This window comes from Psammomys obesus, unplaced genomic scaffold (assembly GCF_907164565.1).
Source record: "Psammomys obesus unplaced genomic scaffold, mPsaObe1.curated_primary_1811, whole genome shotgun sequence".
Classification (NCBI taxonomy): Eukaryota; Metazoa; Chordata; class Mammalia; order Rodentia; family Muridae; genus Psammomys; species Psammomys obesus.
In genome coordinates, this window is record NW_026596152.1 from 7986433 (window position 1) to 8008384 (window position 21952).

The window sequence follows — 21952 nt, forward strand, 5'->3', positions numbered from 1 at the left end:
CTGGAATTCCCTATGTAGACCAGGTTGGCCTTGAACTCAGTGATGAGATTAAAGGTGTGTAATACTATATCCTGCTTGCTAGAGATTTAAAAGAAGCCACTTATATGCAGTTCACTCTACTGCATTCAGGGATCTGGAGCCACAGGTGGTCCTCAGGGGTCTGCTACAGAGCAGACATTAAAACCTCTGGAAGGCAGGTTTCACGCTTCTCTTCCCTTGAGGACAAGTGGGGAATGCAAAGAAAGGAACAAGTAAGGTATGCATAACTTCAGTATCCACTTTCCAGCTGGGACATGGCAAAGGCCAATTACCTTCTCTCTGAATGAGGCTGCCTACACTGAGGAACCTTAGCTGCTCTTCCAGCAGAAAAAGCCTCTCAGTCACATCCCACCTGCTCCTTTCCTGCCTGCCCATTACCCCAAACATTATCCTCTGCTCCTTCCTGCCTAAGCCCTAAGTACTAACTGTTCCCCTGCTTAGGCTCCCTACACCTGCAAAGGCTGACTGTGATTAGAACTGCAGTGAGATGGTGAGGTTGGAAAGTCGCAGGCCAGAGCTTAAATTCCTCTTGGGCTAGCTTCACCCCACAAAATAGCCATTCCTTGGCCATCTCCATGTAAAACCTAACATCCTGGGATTAACAGACAAAAACCTTTTGGAAATTATGACTTCCACTAAGCCGAAAAGCTAAGAATGTTATCAGATAGCATCTGCGTGCTATAGGAAAGGACGTGCTTTAACTTCCTCTCTCATGCTTCCACCACGTATTTTAAATGCCTTGGTGCTCTTTGCTCTTTACTATAAGGCTCCACAAAAACTGCTTCTACCCTGGGACAGGAACCTGGGGTAACCTAGCTCTGTGTTTCCTGAGATGTGATCACTGGACTTTGGTCTAGAATAGACTATCTCTTACTCCTTTTGAGGTGAGAGCTGTGATGCTTTGGTGGTGGTGGGTTGTTTGTTTTTCCATAAACAGCATGAATAATTACGAGTGACCTTTTAACTGTAGACTAAAACTAGTTTCTTTACTTCATGTTCAATAATCAGTTGCCTCGGGTCAGCTTTGGAAGTGACCCTATGATACTCCGCCTCCCCCAGAACTGCCATGAATCAAAACTATTAGAAGTTGATGCTGCCGCTGCTGCTGCTGCAGCAACACTAATCTATGCTGACAGCAGCATTCTGATCCCAGTCCAGGGGTGTGGTGCTGGGTTCTACACTCAGGGTCTTGCATATGACAAGCACTCAACCTAGAGCACAGCATTCAGTTTTTAACTATTGTTCCTCTCACAGCCTTGATATGGCTTGTGGTAGTATGAAGAATCTTACTCCTTTCTGGTCTCAGTCCCTATGAAATAAGCCATAAACTTTGATTGAGCCTTGATGAAAATGGGAAGATAAAATGTGAACCACAGTGACTCTAGTGGAAGGCTCTGGGAGAAAATGATCTTGGTGATGGGTTTTCTTACTCAATCACCCTTCCCCAGGCATCTTAAATTACCCCACTACAGATATGGGAGAAGGGCTGTGACTGTAGCTCAGTCCGCAGGTCACCATGGCGATGATTTTAGGAGGTGGGCCTTTGGAAGACGGTTGGGTTCCCTGATGGAAATTGGGGCCTTACCAAAAGGGGCCTGACAATTGTCTTACCCTTTTCTACCATGCAATAACGCAGCCAAAGGTGTCACCTATGAAACAGGAACAGAGCTTCTTCATCACAGATCTGCCTTGATCTTTGATTTCCCAACGCTTAACTTTGAAAAGTAACTTCCTATTGTCTATAAATCATCTGATCTGTGGTATTTTTTTGTAGCAACCTGAAAGGGCTAGGGCAGATATTCAGGCAATTCAGATATATGGGCAGCATAGAGAACCCCAGCCTAAAGGGTACTCTTGACGGTTATGTACCTCAACATGCCAAGAGTGTGCATACTGAAAAAGAAGTCAGGTGTACATGAATGGCAGGAATACTGATTGCTAGAAGAAAAGACCGTCCTTGTCCATCATTTATCGGAAGCAAACATCCAAATCTGCAGAAGGAGCAGTGAAATTTGTGTATGACCTGACAACAGATGGAGTAGCTTAAACAGCATTTGCTTAGCAACTTCCTCTGTTTCTGCTTCCACACTGGGGGCAGGACTCTTACCTGGGGGCTCTGGGAAGAACCAGCTTCCAAAGTCAATTAGTCTTAGCAGATGTCACACTTGCTAACGTTGCCCTGACCTGGACTGAATCACCAATGTCCACCAGAGTCCAGGACGTGGCAGAGCCCTAGGAACACAGCCAAGGTGCATGTGACACAACTATGCCTGGCGCTGTTTAGGAGGTAACAGAGGGCTGTGCAGAGATCCATGCAATCCAGGTCAAGGTCCGTCGGTGAAGGATGGCAGAAGGAAAAGCGCACTGTCCTCAGCCCAGCTGGCTGTAGCACCTGCAGTCTTCAACCTCACTACAGAGCACCACAAGGCATGTGATGGCCACCTCAGCATTCTAGTACTCAATGCTATGTCCTGACTGTCAGGCAGGACCCAGGGCCAGAGAACTGGTATTTAAAGACCTCCCATCACCTGGCCAGGTAGTGTATTTAAAGTAAAACCCGTATGGCTACTGGTCTTGAAAGAGATTACAAAACCATCTGAACTTTTGACAGTTGGTTGTGTCTTCTTAATTCTGAGAGTCAGTACAGAGCACTCCAGAGAACCGTGTGAACGGGTCTAGCTAGAGAATAGCTTATGAAAGGCAGACACATAAGTGATTTATACTTCTTTCTGAACTTACAGACATTTAACGATGAGTGAAAAATACTCTTCAGACACAGTAAGTTGTGGGTTTCATCAAACAAAGTATTTTGAAAAATTAACCCATGATATTTACAAAAACAACAAAAAAGTTTTCCTAGAGCAGGAAATATTTTTCTCTCAACTGACTGGAAATATACTCTCATCTCCTCCCTGCCATCTAATTATAACATCACACCACAAAGAGCCAATTTCTTCTGAAAATTGTAATTGTCTTTTAACTCCTCTTGGCTGCTCCCCGGCTTCACTTCTGCAGTAGAAAAATGATAGCATCCAGCCAGAGATGACCGTGCTGGGCCCAGCCACAGGCAAGCCTAATCATCCTTTTTGTTGTTTTCTTCCATTTTTTTTATTCCTATATTTTTTGATGCTAACTCCCACCACACATAAAAATCAGGGTTTTCTTGCTTCTCTTGCTTCTCCATCTCCTCAGCAACATGACAGACAAGTGGAGGGATGCTGTCATGGAAGTGGTTTCCATTTGTGGCACAGTCCATCCCTTAGAATGGCGCTTACCCAGGTAAACCAAAAATGGGCTATAAGCAAGTATGTCCTCTGGAATCCTTTGTTATTATTGGTCACAAATATGATTACATTTTAAGTTTTGTGATATAAAAGGAGAATTCAAAAGATACCACGATAAAGGTAATATTACTATGGGTTGGATCCTGATTTTAAACTATTGCATGGTTAACACCACAAAGAGAATCTCAGTTCTGCGTCTCAATTGTGCTGGGACTTAGGTAAGCTATGGTTTCTTTCTAGCTTCTTTCTTTTTCGGTCCTGGCTACTTTCAAAAGCTTGAGACTAGAAAGGTGTGTTATAGATCAGAATCCTCAAAAGTTTTAGCAAAAAGAAAAAGAACCAAGGAATATTGTAATATTAACTTTTATTCTCCTGATGTAATTGTTGTCTCAGAGGTTTAGTGCCTCCATCTGCGAACCTAGGCCTAGGTTTTGGAAGCTTCTAGCCTCTTTACAATCTTATCTAGGCCTAGAATGTTTTCAGCCTCTGAGACTTTTTTGCTAAATAGCTTATCCTTTCTAGCTCTTTCTGAATCTGGCTGGCTGGATGGCTCAGTTGTCTGGCTGACTGATTGAAACTGGCTGCTCTCAGCTTCTGAGTGAATTGCTCACTTGTCCTCTAGCTAACTCTAGCAATCTGTTCTAATCTTCTGGCTTCTCATTCTCTTGCTCATCTGTCTTTACCCATGTCCAACTTGTTTTCTCCTCAACCTGTCTCTGTAAAACTCCTAGTAAAACTGCCTCTGAATTCCACATATTGAACTGCCATGAACTCAGTTCCCCTCCACTGCCTCTCAACTCACTGACTCAACAGAACTAACTAGAACTCAGAGATCTGCATTCCTCAGTCTCTGTTTTACTTTATCTAAATACAACTGTTTTGTCTGCATGTTTGAACGTGTATCAGAAGGTGTCAGATGCCCTTGAACAGATGGTTGTGGCCATCAAGTGGGTGCTGGGAACTGAACTTGGGTGCTCTAGAAGAGCAATGAATGCTCTTAAACGCTGAGCCATCTCTCCAACCCATACAAAGAATTCTTTAAAAACAATAAAGAAAAAAGAGAAAATTATTTTAAATATGGGCAGGAGGTTGGCAAGCATCTCAGTAGTATAATGTATGCTTTACATGGAGGGGGCTCTATACCCCATTCTCAGGACCAAAAATAAATGCACAGTAAATAAATAAGGATGAAAGGCCTGATTAGATAATCTCTACTGAGAGACTGTCCAAATGACCAGTAAACATATGCTCAATCTCATTACCCAACAGGCTAACAAAACTCAAAACCATAATGAGATGCCACTACACCTTTATCCCAATGTCCATGGTTGAGAAAACAGAATGCTCGGTGAGAACACACAGAAACAGACCTCCCATGAACTGATGGTAGGATGGACAACACAGGCACCTAGAAATCTGTTTGGCCTCATCTACTCTATTTGAATATGTGCATGCAGCAAGGTCCATTGATACACTCCTGAATGCATTTCCAGCAGAGATAAGAACATCAACAGAGTAGGTAAGTAAAGACAAAAATCATATATATCTAAATAGTAAGGAAAATAAGTTCCAGCAATAAAGGACAACTCTTACTAACTTAATACTGTGTGAAAATCCAAATGCAACTATATAGCTTTTTGTTCCTTTCATCTAAAAGCTGAGAAAACACAGCACTTCTTAAACACTCAAACCCTTACAGAAAAGTGCAAGGAGAAGAAGTGAGGCAGACAGGCACCTTGGGGAGTGGTAGGAGGCTCTGGCTGGAAAGTCGTGACAGGCTTGAGGGAACTGGAGACGCTGCTTCTGTGTGGGGTTTCTGACTGGGTTTTCATTTCATAATAATTAATGACACCCTAATCCATGCACTTTTATCTTTGTGTATGTTATTTCATAATAAAAGTTTCAACCTATATCAGGTATCACTTCCTTGTCTGCTCTTCTCAGAAAGTAAATACCATCCTAGACAAACAAAACTAACCTAAATGAAAACTCTTAAAGCAAAAAAAAAAAAAACAGTTGGAAAAACTTTGAAAGCTTTTATGCAAATTAGGAAGAGTTGCCCTCTTTGGGAAGAGGCTTTAGTTAACAGTTCTGTCCAGGAAGAACTGAGGCAGAAAGTTCCCTTCCTACAGCACATGTGACTATGTACAGATACAGTTTGTCACCTTCTGCCCCCACCCTCTCCTTTCCTCATCTGGGGCCTTTGCACAGCGCAATACGCAAATATCTTACCCTCCCTGGAAGTCATGGCTGAGGGGACACAGTTGCTATTATATGCAAACTGGGCTACCAAGTACATGCACACATGGAACATGTCCTGGCACAGGACCATGGGTGCCCAACTGGCAGCACCGCTCCTTACCGCATAACCTTCTGTCTTCTTCTGACACCATTTCAGGAGTGCGTTACGCTTAGAGCCACCATACTCCCGGGCCAAGGCTGCCAGAGGGTCTCTTCTTTCAACACTGATTACAAAGAAGAACACACAGTTACGGAGGATGCTGGTGGGATGGTTGTTTTTGTTTTTCTTTTGAGATGAGGTCTCATATGGCCCAGGCTGGCCTTGAACTCTCAATAGGCAAGGATTAGTCTGAATGCCTGATCTTCTTACCTCCACATCCCAACTGCTGGGATTAAAGGTGTGTACTACCACGTCTGGCAAGATGCTGGCTTTTAAAAACCCTCTAATATATAAGAAAAAAACTAGATTAGAAAAAAGCCAAAGTGTAGGTATATCTAAACTAATTTGGCTGTACTCTAAAGAAGCAGCCAAATTAGTCACATTAAAAATATATTATGGGTCAAGTTATACAAGAAAAAGCTAAATTGTACTTCTTGACAACTATAAATCCTAGGATATATATATATATATTTTAATCCACCGAATGTCTGAAGAGAGGCTCAGCAGTTATGAGCTCTTACAAGGACACAGGTTCTGTTCCCAACACTACAGGACAGCGCACAACTGCCAGTAACTTCACTTTCAGAGGATCTGATACTGTCTTCTGACTTCTGAGGGCTCCTGCATACACCTGACACAAACATACATGCAGGCATAGGCATGTACACATCATTTTTTTTTTAAATCTTTAAAGTTTATTCATCTAGCCTTTTGTTCAGTGAAATACAACATCATTGGAGTATACGATGCCTATACGGGGCTAGACTTTAACATACAAAAAATAAAGGAAAAGGGCTTAGTGAAACGGCAGACTAGCTGTTACAGGATTTGCTGGAAGTACAGAGGAAAGGAAAATTCGTAAAATAAAATGAATGACTCAGAGTCTTTCCCCAGTTTATGGACCACGGATATGAGCACAGGATGAGTCAAAGTTGAAATGACATCATTACTGTAGCATCTTAGCATCCTAAGAGCAAGTTTAGAGCCCATCCTTGTCTCTCTCAGTACTGATACTAATTTTTATGCTAGCCAAAATTACTCAAATGTTAAGAAGAGATTTAAGATTATACAGTGTCATCTAGAATGGGGTCATGAAGTCAGAACTACATTGCTATAGGAGTTTTGAACTGTATTCTATTTCCCAAACACCATCCATAGGACAGCAGAGAAAGAAAGACTCGCCAAAGGGGGGGGGAAAAAACTAGAATGGGGTAGGAATTATCAATCCACTCGTAAGGTAGATAGATATAATTGAGACACTGACCCAAGAAAGCTCAAGGTAGCACTCTAACAATAGTAAAAAGATAACCAACTACATGCCAACAAGCAAACAAATAAGTTGAGGTCTAGTCACACTCATGGAATACTCCATAGTATGAAAAATTACTGCAATTATGATATTGTATAACCTCACCTTACCTCAGGTCCAAAGCAACAGGGCCAAAAGATCATGGATTGTAACCTTTAGTCCATGAGTGAAAACAAATCTTCTCTGGATAGATTAGTCATCTCAGGTTATATGATGAAAAGCTGATTAATAAAAGGTCCTCCTGTCCATCCTTTCTTCCCCTTCCCAGAGTGGAGACAGACTTTTTGCAAAGTTCTCCCCTGTACCTGACCAGGTCCAGGAAAAGACCAATACAGCTGCCTTCAGCCTTCATTTAACAACCAGATCAACAGAGGAAGAAAGCCTGGGTCAGACTCTACAACTAGAGCACAGAGGAGCTATGTTCCAAGCCGCCTCCTCAAAAACGAATGTACTCCTGTCCTAAAACCCACCTGATGCCCCTTTCCCCTCTGCCTGAAGAGGCTATTTAGGTTTTAACTGGTCGACCTTTTCATTCAATCTCACACTTTGTACGTGGTTCCTATGGTCTGCACATTAACAACGCTTTGTATATTTTTCTTGTTAATTTACTGCCAGCTTATTAAACGTAATAAAACATTTTGTATGTGTGCAGAAAGAGAGAACACATGCGTGAATGCGCATGCCTATGTACACGCATATGGAAGGTAGAGGTTGATATCAGCTGTCTCCATTAACTGCTCTCTGAACTCGGTGCTCACTGATTGGCTAGACTGTCTGGCCAGAGCTCTGGGGACCCACCACTGTCATGCCACACCCCTCTGCTCCCACATTAGGGTTATAGACAAGGCAAGGGGTGGGGACCAAACTCAGGTCCTCAGGCTTGTACAGCAGATACTTTACCAGCCACAGCATCTCTCTAGAGCCTTAATTTGTTTTTCAATAATTTTAACAGAGGAATAGATGATTCTAGAGCTCAGAAATATCAACTAATGTAGAGAGGTTTTAAGGAAAGTACTTGAAATATGCATAAAAACTTCTTTGTATAATTTGATGACTGCTTCTCCATGTACCAAAAAATAAAGTGAAGAGCAAGAGAACACCCAAAGTTACACTATTAAATTGTTTCTCACACAAGATATTTAGTAATAGAGGCTGAAAAATTATTCTGTTTTGAGACAGGGACTCACTATGTACCCCGGGCTGACCTTGAACTCAGCTTCTCCTACCTCAGCTTCTTAAGTGTTAGAACTGTAGTGCAGGTGTGTGTGACTCTGCATAGCTACAGATTAAATTTCTAATGCAATCAATTCCAGGGCTGGCAAGATGGTTCAGCAGGTAAAAGCACTTGCTGCCAAGTCCAGTGATCTGACTTCAAACCTTGTTGACACTTATGTGGTAGAAGTTGACCTCCGACTTCCACATGTACACTGCCACACACACAGACAAATAAAGATAAATGTGTAACTTAAAGAATCTAAAAGATTTTATTCTGTCACAGGTTAATCTTTATAACATGAATGTAAAAGAAATAAGACGTTAAAATGACTAATCTGACTTTTTATGAAGAAAAGGATACTATAAGTAGCATATTAATATATATATATATATATATATATATAGCGTTTCCTGTGTGTTTATAGTATTGATTTGAAAGTAGTCCTGATTATGGTCCTTCAAACCTGTTTCTATTAGTTAATCTGCAGACAAGCATGATGATCTATACCTGGGACTTTTATAAACTTCTTGAAACATCTGATTTTACCTATTTGGGATTAGATATTGGTTACATCCAAAGATACAGGATCTGAATGTATTTCAATTCACAAACTTTCCCACAAGACACATATGGATGATTACAGTACCTACTGTAAGGCTCTCAGCCTTGAAGTAGACGGTTTTGTGGCCTTGTCAATGGGTGAACTGTTTGTGGAGCATAAGGCAAGGCAAGATACCCAAATGTAGGATGAAATATTTACTACCCATGAAATGACAGCAAGTTATTCACACTATAAAAGAAGTGCTTGAGTTATACACCCAAATGAGTGAAAGATACCCAAGTGGGATTTGAACTTAGGTTCTTTGCTTTTGTGGGAGATGCTCTTACCAACTGAGCCATCTCATATTTACTATATTTAATGGTAAATTTGTTAGTCTTCTGTTGATCCTGGAGTGAAGGCTAAGCAGTCATCATAGGTGAGTGGGATGGAGCTAAACTGTGCAGACCCACAAGAGCAGGATGCAGAGTGTGATGACTGGATCATACTTCTGAGAGGTCTGCAGTGGGCACCAACAACTGGAAAAGACAGGAAGACTCCGGGGAGAGGGGATACAGGTGAAATAAGTTTGCTGGGATGTTGGTGTCCAGGGGCACTGGCAGGGAAGAGGGGCATGGATGCAAGAATAGGCTTTTAGCAACCACCTTGCCGGCTTCACTATTCGTTCTGTCTTCTGCTGCATCTACACATCTTCGCTAACACCCCTTTAAACACTGATCTCAAAACGTCTCTCTAATCCTCTTTCTATGCCACTGTGTTCTCAATAATCTTTCTTAAATAGCAGGTCTGCTCTTAATCACTACTCAAAAACAAAAACACAATCCCACAGACTTAGTGGTTCCCCACTACTTTACCAAAATAAGTATGAAGCTCCTTTTTAGCAATGCAGACTGTTTGCAACAGGGCTCCAACCTGCCTTTCCAGCTGTAACTCCCTAGCCATCTACCTGGATTGGCTGGGAGGCTTCCGTATGTTTGGCAGGGCCTTCTTGAGGCCCTAGGTTGAGTTCCATTGTTGATTCGCCCTGGCACCTTTACAGCTACTGGCAGAAATCCCCTCCTCTCTAGAGTTCCTGATCCAACCAACAACACCCAAATACTTTTGCTTAAACTTTAAAGATTGATTGATTTTATGGGTATATTTATATGCCTGAGTGTATATATGTGTACCACAAGCGTGCATGTGTTTCTGGAGGCCAGAAGAGGGTAGTGAATCCCCTGGAAATGAAGTTTTAGGCAACTGAGAGCCATCTGATGTTGGTGCTGGGAACTGAACCTGGGTCCAACAAGTGCTTTTAACCACTGAGCCAACTCTCCAGCCGCACTTGGCTTAAACTTTTAACTTTTTAAAAACCTCACTATTTTGTGTTTGTGTGTGTATGTGTATAATGTGTGTGTACCAATGCATACTGTGGAAGTCAGACGACAACTTTGTGGCGGTGGTTCTTTCTTTCACATGGGTTCTGGTGATTGAGCTCAGGTCATCAGGCTTGCATGACAAGAACCTGTATTTACTGATACATCGCAGAGCCCCTGCTTAAAAAGGAACATCCTTTCATTTGATTGTGTCCCAAACACTATGCAGTGTCTTCTTACCAGACTTGCTGAAGGTGGGTTCCACATCTTAACCCCTGCCATTCAGAAGTAAGCTGACTGCGGATGAGGCAGTGTAAATAGGAGAACGACTTCATCTCATTCCTCAAACTTTAAAATTTAGTACCTGAGCTTGCTTGGCTTCAGACCCCCGGTGGACGCACTCAGTAGTCTGCTGTTCCCAAAGCCCAGGGAGGGGGGTCTGCTCAGGGACTCCAGTGAGGGGCTCTTTCGGAGGTAAGGGTCCGACTTCCGATCCTCGGCCCTTCCCTTCAGAAGATCTGTGTGAATAACAACACTGTCAGCTATCTCTAAAGGGGAGAAATGTGACTGGTTATCACACTTTATTCTCAAGTAGGAAGACAGATCTACATAGCGATGTGCATAAGCGCATACATATACCCGCGCACACAATTTTTTCCTTTCTGGAATAATAAAAAATGCAAATAGGGACATATTTTCTAGAAACAGTTCTCAGGCAGGACTACCTACATACTCTGTAAAACCTTGTGCAGGGTGGATGGCTCAGTTGTTCAGAGAGCTTACTGTGAAGTCATGAGTTTAGATCCCAGCAAGCCAGGTGTCCTGTGCACATTTGAAACCCCAACTCTGACGGGAATGAAAACAAAGATAATTTCTGGTACTTGCTAGTACACAGCTTAGCCAAGAAAATGAGACCCTCAGACCGAGGGGAGAGCTCCTTCTTCAAAGGTGAATAAGAACACTCAATATACTCTTTTGGCCTCCTCCTAAGTTCACAGATGTGTACATCCACACTCACAGTCACACACACACACACACATACACACACACACACACACACACCACAATAAATACATAAAAAGAAAAAATATTTTTAAAAGGGGATCTAGTGGGATTGGAGAAATGACCAGTGGTTATAAGCACTGGCTGGGTTCAATTTCTAGCATCCACGTGATAGCTCACAACCATCTGTAACTCCAGTTCTGAGTGATCCAATACCCTCTTTTGGCCTCTATAGGCACCAGGCTCATAAGTGGTGCACAAACATAGCTGCAGGCAAAACACCCATATATGTAAGGAAAAGAAACAGAAAGAGCCTAGAGCCAAAGCAGCTCTTGGTTCAGAAATGAATATAAATTTTCAGGCAGTTATCAGAGTGTTAAGTGAAGTATGGAGCCTTTAAAGGGCCTGTGCAACTACCCAGTTAGGACACCCACTCCTCTAGCGCTGTCACTAGCTGGTTTGTTTGCTTTACACTGTGTAGCACAGAGAAAAAGCTGGTAAGGAAACATATCAGGTGCAGCAGACAAAAAACTGGCAACCAAGAACAATAGCCCATATAAAGTTTTCACAATAACAGGCTTATAGTTCACTAAAAACTGAGCAAAAGTCTCTTTTTAAGACTCCTTTTTGCTGTCATATTAGCATTAGTGAAAACAGGTACTAAAAAAATGAGCTGAATTCTTCAGATTTCTCAAAGGATCATAAAAGCAGAAACAAGAAGAAAATATTTAAGACTGGCTTATATGGAGTGGAAGCGGGAGCTGTGGGACTCGGGTGATTAGCTGGACATCACAGGACAGCTGGGGCCATCTCCTGTCGCCACAGTCACAGAAGAAAACAGTACCTCTTCAGCTAATAGCCATCAATTATGGGCATGATGTTGGGGGTGAGGCCAATTAGGTCTAAATAGCAGAGAAAAACAGGTCTACATCACTGAAGAGAACAACAAAAACAGAACATTAATCTGCAGTTAAGGATGACCTCAATGTTGACAAGCAGTTGCTGGAAATGGCTGGAAGCAAACAATTTTCACTATGTAGTCCTTTATTATAGTAAATACAATCATCACCCGGAGACAGGTGCCTGGGGGGTAAAAAGGAGGAGAGCAGTCAAGTGAGCTCCCCACCAATAATTGTGGTCTCAACTTTACTATTTATCTTGTCAATCAGAAGAATGGTTCTTTAGATAATAAAGAAACTTAGAAGTTGGTAGGACAGCCCGAAAAAGACATAAAAACTGTGATCTCCCATGGAGTACAGTAAAATAGTGAGTTTTGTGTTGTATAGCTTTTTACCACAGTTTAAAAAATTCACCTAGTACTGTTCATGCACGTAAGCTACTCCCTATTTTACACTGCACAATGAGCACACTATATTACTTAATGATGTACAGATTTAAGCCAGACAGGCTTTGGGCTCCACCCTCCATTTCTGGGGAAGAGGTGCTCAGACTTGAATGCCTTTAGGTCGCAGCCATTCTCATTTACCAAGCCCCGTGGTACTTAAGGATGGTATTAAATCAGTTCTGCCTAAATGGAACAGCCAAGACTGGGTGGCAGTGTATCTCTTTACAACACTCCTACGAAGTCCTTAAAGCCCACAGTTAAGACCTACAGCTCTCACACATGTGCACAAATCCCCTCTGAAACCTCTCTGTGGAGCTGGAGAGATGGCGCAGGTTAGCAACACTGGCTGCTCTTGCAGAAGGTCTGAGTTCAGTTACCAGCGCTCAAAGAGCAGCTCACAGCTGTCTGTACCAGTTCCCTAGGGTCTGACATCCTTTTCTGGCCTCCTGGAGCACTGCACACCTATACACTAAGGCACACACACACATATATATGTATTAATAATAATAGTAATAGTAATACTATTACTAATTATATTACTAATTATATTACTAATAGTAATATAATAATAATAATAATAATAATAATAATAATAATAATAATAATAATAGTACACTCTGCCCAGGGCCTACAGGACAGATCAGTGAGTGGGTAAAGATGCTTGCTGCGTGAACCTGATGACTTGAGTTCAATTCCTGGAAGCCATGTAAAACAGCAAGAAGAGAACCAACTTCACTAAGTTATTTTCTGACCTCTACATATGTGTTGTGGTACATGCATATTTACACATTCATTATACATAGGTGCAGTAATAATGAACCAAACCAACACCACCACCCTCACTGCCCACTGCCGGTGCACCTGGTTAGTCATTCAAGAACACCGATGGAGATGTACAAAACTAATGTTCTTTGCATGCCTCCTGACATATCTGCCACTCCCTAGCCTATAAATCAGGGAGTAATGCCACAGATGATGATTCTTCCTGGGATCTGAGCAAAATAAACAGACCACTTCTGGAAAGATGAAGGGCTCCAGATGTCACGAGGAATGTGGTGATCCAAGCAGCTGATCCCAGCCATCAGTGATGACTTTGAGGGGTCCCAGACATCAGTGGTGGGGATCCCTACAGGCATGGAAACAGCAAAGGCCCTAGACTGGCAATGGAGCCCAAGGGAGAGACTGAACTGCTGTCAGACATCTCAGGAGAAAATGTTAATGGGTGGTGAGTTGTCCCTCACGGAGGAGCAAAGAAAGCTATTGCTTGAGGCAGAATCTCTGCCTGGTGAAGGTGTTGTGAACATTTGAAATGATAACAAAGGATTCAGAGCATGACATAAACCCAGCCACGTTCTGAGGGCAGTGACCCTGACCCTGAAAGAAGTGCTATGTTGGAGAAAGCCCTTGGGAAAGTCAAGGTGAGGTGATGTGGTCAGCATCACTGGTGTCTTATTCTAAAAATTGCCACCATTATCTCAGCAGGCACCATCTGACCTAAGTCAGTAGCTATCAACACCAAGGAAGACCCTCTGTCAGGAAAAAGATGCTAAGTTGCTGAAGGCAACTTAAGAAAAGTATTATTATTTAAGCAAGCTAAGGGTGTTTTTAGATGTGAGACTATTGCGTACTTAAGTTACAGAGTAAGCATAACTTTTTGTGTCTTACTTCACTGTGATATGAGCTTGGTGCGAGGCATGGAACCACACCTGAAGAAAACTCACTAACATTTACTAGACCCAAAACGCTGTTGTTCTTTTGTGTGTGTGTGAGAGAGAGAGAGAATGTTAACAGGTTCGGCAGACAACAGTAAGGAAAGTGATTAACAGCAAGTATTTCTACAATGCCCACAACACACAAGGCAGAGTCCGTGGTGTTTTAAATGAATTAATACAATCCTTCAAATGAGCCTTTGAAGTAAAGTCGCTTCTTTTCTTTTTAAGATCAATTTTAAGTTCTGTGTATACACATGAGTGTAAGTTTACACACATGACTGGCTGTTGGATCCCCTGGATCTGGAGTTACAGGTGGTGGTGAGACAGCTCATGTGGGTGCTGGGAAGCAAACTCAGGTCCTCTGCAAGAGCAGCAAGCACTCTTAACCTCTCCAGTCCCAGAAATGTTTCTATCTTAGAGATAAAGAAATCAAAGCACCACAAAGTCAAAGCTGGGATGGGAGTGGCAGTGCCAAGAGACTTGAGGCCCAGCAGGACTTTGCTTACCCTCTTTTTTAATGGCTACACCTCTGCACCTCCAGCACTGGAGGCCCCGCAGGAAAGAGAATGTGGCCTGTGAGGCCCACTAATTACAACCTCCACAGTACTGTCAGGATTTGAATTTGAAAAGGATAGAGAGCAACAAGAGAAAGGGATGATACTCAGAGGCTGCAAGGCCTAAAAGTGATGCATTTTAAGACCTGTGGGATCAGTGGACAAACACAAAACCAGACAAGGGTGTTTGTGTAATGTAAAAAAATAGAAGATGTGCCTGAGATTCAGCTTATTCAGAAAAACAAATCCAAGCAATTTGTCATCACTTTTGCATCCACACACACTGAGGAGGGCAGCAAGCAGGCGGTATTTCTTCTAGCTTTAGCTGCACATTTGGCTCTAATGGGCACAGTGCATACCCTGAGAGGATGAAATCAGCAGAAATAAATAATACCAATTACTTGTCCAAGTGCATGCAATGAAAAATGAACACTACTAACACAAGTACTTGTGTTTTCAGTCATTTACCTGAGAGGGGAAGGTCTGGCAAATCCAGGCGCTGAGCCATCCCTTTGCTGGCTGGCCGCATGTCATAAGTCGAATGTCTCTGTCAAAACCAAAGGGCACATCAGCACGCTGAGTTTGTGATGTAAGAAGAGCAGAACGTGAGTACACACTGCCCGTGACTGTACACAATTCTCAAGCACATCATAACACCCTAGAGGGCTTTTAAAATAAGTTATTCATGCCGGCAGTGGCGCCCCACACCTTTGATCCCAGCCCTGGGGGGGAGGGGGGGTGTCCAGGAAAGCATGGTCTACAGGGTGAGCTCCAGGACAGCCAGGGATACACAGAGAAACCCTGCCTTGAAATATGAAATTATTTTTTCGAACAGTAATAGGCCCAACTGGCTTAAGAAAACAATGAAAAGATAATCCCCAGTTTACATCCACCACCTATATCTTTTTCCCAGAGGCAACTATTATTAATCTGTTTTATGAAGATCCTTTCTGGAAATTTCCATATACATAAGTAAAAATATTTTTTTTTAAGTAAAATGGAACAGTATGCCTATGATCAGCGCTGGGAAGTAAAGATGGGAGAATCATGGAGTAGTGGGGATGGCTGCAGAAAAGGGGGGATTTGCTGGCCAGCCAAATCTAGCCAGTTGGTCAGCTCCAGGTTCACAGAAAGACCCTGTCTCAGAAAAATACGCTTGAAAGCTACGAGGAAGACACCTGCTGACCTCTGGCCTCCACACATGCACATCTTAACATCTGTACAGGCATGCATCACACACACACACACACACACACACACACACACACACACACACGTTCATGTTTAACGGTCAGCAATTATATGCAATAATGATCCACATCACCAATCAGAAAAACACAAATCGAAACCATGAGAAGCCATTTCATTCCAACTCGTAAGGCCATTGTGTAAAAACAGAAAAGAGAGAAAGAAAGTAGCAAGTGTTGAAAAAATTAGAATCTCTGTGCACTATCGCTGGACATAGAATGATTCTAGAGAAAATTGAATACAGGTTCTTCAAAAAAAAAATCAAAATAAAGCTGGGTGTAGTGGCATACAAATCTAAGTCTAGTCCTTGGGAGGAAGAGGTAGGTGAATCTTTGTAGGTCTGTGGCCAGGATAGACTATGTGGTGAGCTTACATCCAGCCAGAGCTACATGGCAAGACACTGACTCCAAAATAAAATAAAATAAAATTTCAAAATAGGTTTATTATATGACTCTACTTCTTGGTTTTTAACCAGAAGAATTAAAATCAGGATCTTCAAGAGATATTTGTACACTCATGCTGATTGTAACATATTCACAATTGCCAAGAGATGGAAACTACCTAGATGCTTGCCCAGCAGCTGCTGCTGGATGGCAGTCTGTCCTACTTCTGGGAAAAGTTCTGGTGCTCCGCAAGACAACATTGTGTTTATAGTTAGCAATATTGTGTTGAACCAAAAAATGCAAGAGCACAGATATCCTACAGCACTTGAGACTTGAATTAAATACTTAGTATTGTGCCTACAAGTGCAGATACACACACACACACACACACACACACACACACACATATATACGTATCTGTAACAACCCACCTCGTCTATCAAAACACAAATGTTCACACTCCACTATACTTATTGAATATCATTTGGCTTTGTTATTGAATACATCTTGGAGTTAATTCTATGTTGGCCCGCAGGTGTGCTGGACTCTGCCCGGCTGTATCCACCACCCTAACAGATTCACATGAGAGCTGCAATTAAGTGACCACGTGACCCAGAGGGCCTCTGCTGCCTGATCGCCATCAACTGCCACATGCCTTTGGGCCATGTGATTCTCTGCACTTTCGCTGCTTTAGGTAGAAAGCGATATGACATTGATAAGGCCTTGGAGATTTCTGGGAGAGTGTTTATGACTAACAATCAACCCATTCAGAATAATGGGAGCAGACCCTGGCACACGGTATCTCATGAGTTAGCTACTATTGTTTCCATAGTTCACTGGACCCACCCTCTATGAACTGCACTAACCTTGATACTGGTGTTATGAACACTGTCTGTGTACACGGTACAAGAGAATTCTTTATTTTTAAGGGGTCCCCCTCTACATTGATATTAAGCATGAAATGTATGGCTCCCAGTAATCCTCATAAATAAAATTGTTGTAGAATACAATTCTCAAAAAACGTTTTAAAATCTTGTTTTTGAAGTCAGTATGTGAAGTAAAAGATCCTTAACAATTTAGTCTTATGGGAAAGCATCCAAAATTTCACCACTAAGTACGATTACTAACAATAAATCAGATAAAGAATTCCCAGAACGAGGGAAGCTGGAGATATGGTTCAGTGGTTAAGAGCACTGGCTGCTCTTCCAGAGGAACCGGATTCAATTCCCAGCACCCACATGGCAGCTCTCCACCACCTGAAACTCTAGTTCCAAAGGATCTGATATCCTTTTCTGGCACTCTATGGGCACCAGGCATGCCCATTGCACAAATATATACATTCAGGGAAAATATCCATTCACATAAAATTAAAAGAGAGAGAGAGAAAGAGAGTACACATGAATGAACACTGGCACCTGTATGTCACAATTAAGAAAACACAGCTTACATATCTGACTGTGCTGGCTAGTTTGTGTCAACTCGACATGAGCTAGAATCATTCAGAAAAAAGCTGCCTCAGCTGAGAAAATGGCCCCACCAGATTAGCCTGTGGGCAAGCCTGAAGGGCATTTTCTTGATTAATGGCTGATGTGGGAGGGTCCAACCCCTGGAGTGATGCCATTCCTGGGTTGGTGGTCCTGGCTGGTATAAGAAAGCAGGCTGAGCAAGCCAAGGGGAGCAAGCCAGTAAGCAGCACTCCTGTGTGACGCCTGCCAGGTTCCTGCCTTGCCCTGAGCTTCCTCAGTGATGACTACAAGCTGTGAGATGAAATAAAACAAACCCTTTCCTCCCCAAGTTACTTTAGGCCATGGTATTTTTCCTATATTGCTCAATCAGGTTTGACAAAATTTTGTTCAAGAATTTTACATGGAGGTTCATGAGAAACTGACCTTTTTAATTGCCCTCTCTTTTAATGTTCTTAACAAAAATAATAAAACTACCCTGGCTCATGAGTTGAAAAGTTTATCCCTATTTTCTAGTCTTTGTCTGATTTTATGATTAATATTGATGTTACTCCCTTCCTTCAGTGTTTCAGATTTTGTTATTAAGCATTTTGAGTGTGGAGTTTCCTTTGTAGGAATAATTTAACATTTTGTGATTTTTCTACATTATCAGTACAAAGTAATAATTTATAATATTTTCTTATCGTTATATGAGATTTAAAAAAAGATTTATTTATTTGTATTTAGGTACATGTGTCTGTCTGTATGTGTATGCCATCATGTGAGGGTACTGGCAAAGGTCAAAAGGAATCCCTGGAAGCAATTTCTCTCCTTCAGTTACTCTGTCTTCTGTCTTCCATCACTTTATGGAAAAGCTGCAGTTTTGTCCTGGCTCCTTTGACCCCAGAGGTCCTGCTCTGAGTGTCTTACAGTGCTTCTTTTTGTCTTCAGTAGCACAAACAACAACTATGAAAAAAAATAACCCATTGAAAATTACACGACTTAGGCTGGGCATGGTGGCTCCTACCTTAAATCCCAGTACTCAGAAGGCAGGGGCAGGTGCATCTCTGAGTTCAAGGCTAGCCTGGTCTACAAAGCAAGCTCTAGGACAGCTAGGGCTACACAGAGAGATATCCTGTATTGAAAAAAGAAGGAAGAAGAAGGAAGGAAGGAAGGAAGGAAGGAAGGAAGGAAGGAAGGAAAGAAGGAAGGAAGGAAGGAAAAAAGAAAGCAAACAGCTGTTAAGGTAAGGCTTTGGTGAAGATGGGGAAGAGCACTTAGCCCCAAACTCATTTTTATGTGTGTCCTAAAACTCAACAAATAAGCTAGGCATGGTTGTGAATGTTTTTATTTGTTTGTTTGCTTGCTTGTTTGCTTTTTGTTTTGTTTTTGTGAGACAGAGTTTCTCTGTGCAACAGCCCTGGCTGTCCTGGAGCTGGCTCTGTAGACCAGGCTGTCCTCCAACCCACAGAGATCTGCCTGCCTCTCCTGAGGCAGAGATTAAAGGGGTGCACCACCACCACCTGGCTTGGGAATGCTTTTGATCTCAGTGCTCGAGGGGAAGAGTAGGCAGATTTCAGTGACTTCAAGGCCAGCCTGATCTACACAGGAAGTTCTAGGCCAGCCAGGGTTACATAGAGAGACCCTGTCAAAAGAGAAAAATGTTTCAACAAAATAAAAGGCTTCTATGATAGCAAGGAAAAATATTTTAATAAGCTAATGAAAAGATATTTAAACCAGGATACAAAAATCCTTAAAGTCATGAAAGAAGACACATAACAATGTTCTCTTCAGAGGAAACATTTTAAGAAAAATAAACAAAACACACCTCTTGAGTTAAAGGTAATTATGACATCTTAAGAAAAAAACAGTAGCTTAAAAAAAAAAGTCAGACATCTTGCATTTCTAAAAGATTTTTTTCTTAAAATTTTAAGTATGTATGTATGTGGGTATGTATGTATGTATATGGGTATATACATGAACACAGGAGCCTGTTGGAGAGGACAGATACATTAGACTCCTGGAACTGGAGTTTCTGACAGCTATGAGGCTCTAAGTGAGTGCTGGAAACTAAACCCGAGCAGTGAATCCACTCAGCCACTGAGCCATCTCTCCAGCTCCTAACCTGTATAAAACAAAGGTTAAGGAGAACACATCAAAGTGTCTTATAAACGGGAAAAAAAATGCAACCACATAGAAAAGTGGTCAACATAAAGGCAAGTACATACGTGGAAGATATAAAGCAACATTACAGTCATGTATAAAGATGTACACAACTCACAAAAGTGAAACCAAGTGTCACCTCACTTACTAAAATCCTTGGCATGTGTACAGAATGTTAAAGCTCTCGGGAAAGAGCACTTTCTTTGTGAGTAAAGAGTACATGGAAGGGCCATGCATCTGTTCCAATAGGTGAGGACAGAGCCAGTCCACCTCCCTTCTTTAGTAATGCACATCCCTTTTCTAGAATTCTAAGGACTAGCTCCCTCAACTACACTTAGTTGCTCACTGTTACAAGAGACTAGAACGCTAAAGCGTATGCTTTCTTAACTCCTGAAAGCTTGGTTCATCCTGTCACTCGGGCCCCTTCTCAAAACTCAGGAAGTGTCCAGGAGTGTGCAGCTGCCCTTCTGATGCTGCTGGCTGTGGATACATTTGCTCTCCTGCTGCAGAGGAGCTCTGATCTCACAGCTCTGTGGGTATGATGAGGCATGTGTTTTGCTGCCATGGATGCATGGTGGTAGTATAGTCCTGAAGCTGATCTTAGGTGTTGATGGAGGCCATGGTTCTAGATAAGCACTTAGGGGAAGATGCTTTGGATCAAGTGAAAACAGAAACGCATTTAAGGGCCAACTTGAGATGCTAGAAAACCTTTCCCACGAGTTCTCTAAGGCTTTCGTCACCTCTCCTAGCCCTTGAAGTACCAAAGCCTCTGAACTAAATTCCTTTCTGCTAACTAGAGCAATTTCCAACATTTTGAAATGAATCCTGATATGCTCTCATACAGAAATAGTTCCTCAAGAGGTCAAAAGTTTGCACAAGGACCTTCACTGTGTTGTTTTTGTACTAAGTTAAGTCCACAATGACCAGAACATCCATCAAAAGTGACTAAGTACCCGCACAAGATGTAGACGTAGCTTTAAAAAAAAGAATGACTCTTTCACCAGAGATTAACATTTGAAGTTCCTTTGATATATTCCTTCTTCTGTATATTCTTGATAAACAGAATTCGTTGAGCTCTACTGTGATTACTGTCACCCCTTGTTCTGGCCAAGAGATCGAGTAGAGAGCAAAACAGCAATTATCTCTACTGTCACAGGTCTTAAGCTCCAGCAGTCAAGAGAACTGAGTCCAGGAGTGACGTATACCCGATTTACAAGTCCTCTTGCTCCACAGGCACACAGGCTTATGTGTAAAGAATACCTAGGAGGGTACTCAAAGAGCTGCCTCTGGGTTCTTCTGTACCTGCATTGGAGAGACAGCAGCTGCTGGAGCAGTCCTCACTGGGATTCCACTCAGGGGGCTTCTGGGAGTCTTGTGGACAGAAATATTCTGTGCAGTTCCACCTGCCAAGAACAGACCAGAACATAAATACTTAAATCCACTTAAAAACTGCAAATGGTTTTTGATCTGTTTGCCCTTTTTTTGGCAACTTAAAAAAAAAAAATCTCATAATGTGGTGTGGTGGCGCATAAGTTAGTCCCAGCACTCAGGAGTGAGGCAGAGGTCAGCCTGATCTACCGAGTGAGCTCCAGGACAGCTAGGGCTACACAGAGAGACCTTGTCTCAAAACAAAACTCGCACATGTTAGCTATAATTTTTATTATCCTTTTCTCCTCTGCAATAGAGCTGGAGTGGGGAAACAAAAGCAGAGGAGTTAGCTGAGTGAAAGTTGGTCTCAGAGGTCAATATTGGAGGAAGAGGAAAGGAAATATGTGATGAGGTTTCTCTTGGGAGAAGCAACAGGAACCTTAACACACAAATCTGATGAATCATGCTCTATCTACAGACTGACTCACTGGGTTTTCCTTTCTCTCAAAATGGTTAGTCCAATCTTTTTATTTTATTTTATTTTATTTTATTTTATTTTATTTTATTTTATT

At 42.1% G+C, this 21952-nt stretch overlaps 1 protein-coding gene across 4 annotated transcripts in view; it reads right to left on the reverse strand.

Annotated features, from left to right (window-relative positions):
- Window positions 1-21952, reverse strand: part of Specc1 (sperm antigen with calponin homology and coiled-coil domains 1) — a 251057-nt gene that overhangs the window by 51133 nt on the left and 177972 nt on the right. For all 4 annotated transcript variants that reach the window (XM_055594127.1, XM_055594125.1, XM_055594129.1 and 1 more), the window contains 4 exons: window positions 21315-21415; window positions 15245-15323; window positions 10528-10681; window positions 5686-5788 (listed from right to left, as the gene is read on the reverse strand). In XM_055594127.1, coding sequence (XP_055450102.1) covers window positions 5686-5788; window positions 10528-10681; window positions 15245-15323; window positions 21315-21415 — 437 coding nt within the window. The remainder of the gene's footprint in view (window positions 1-5685; window positions 5789-10527; window positions 10682-15244; window positions 15324-21314; window positions 21416-21952) is intronic.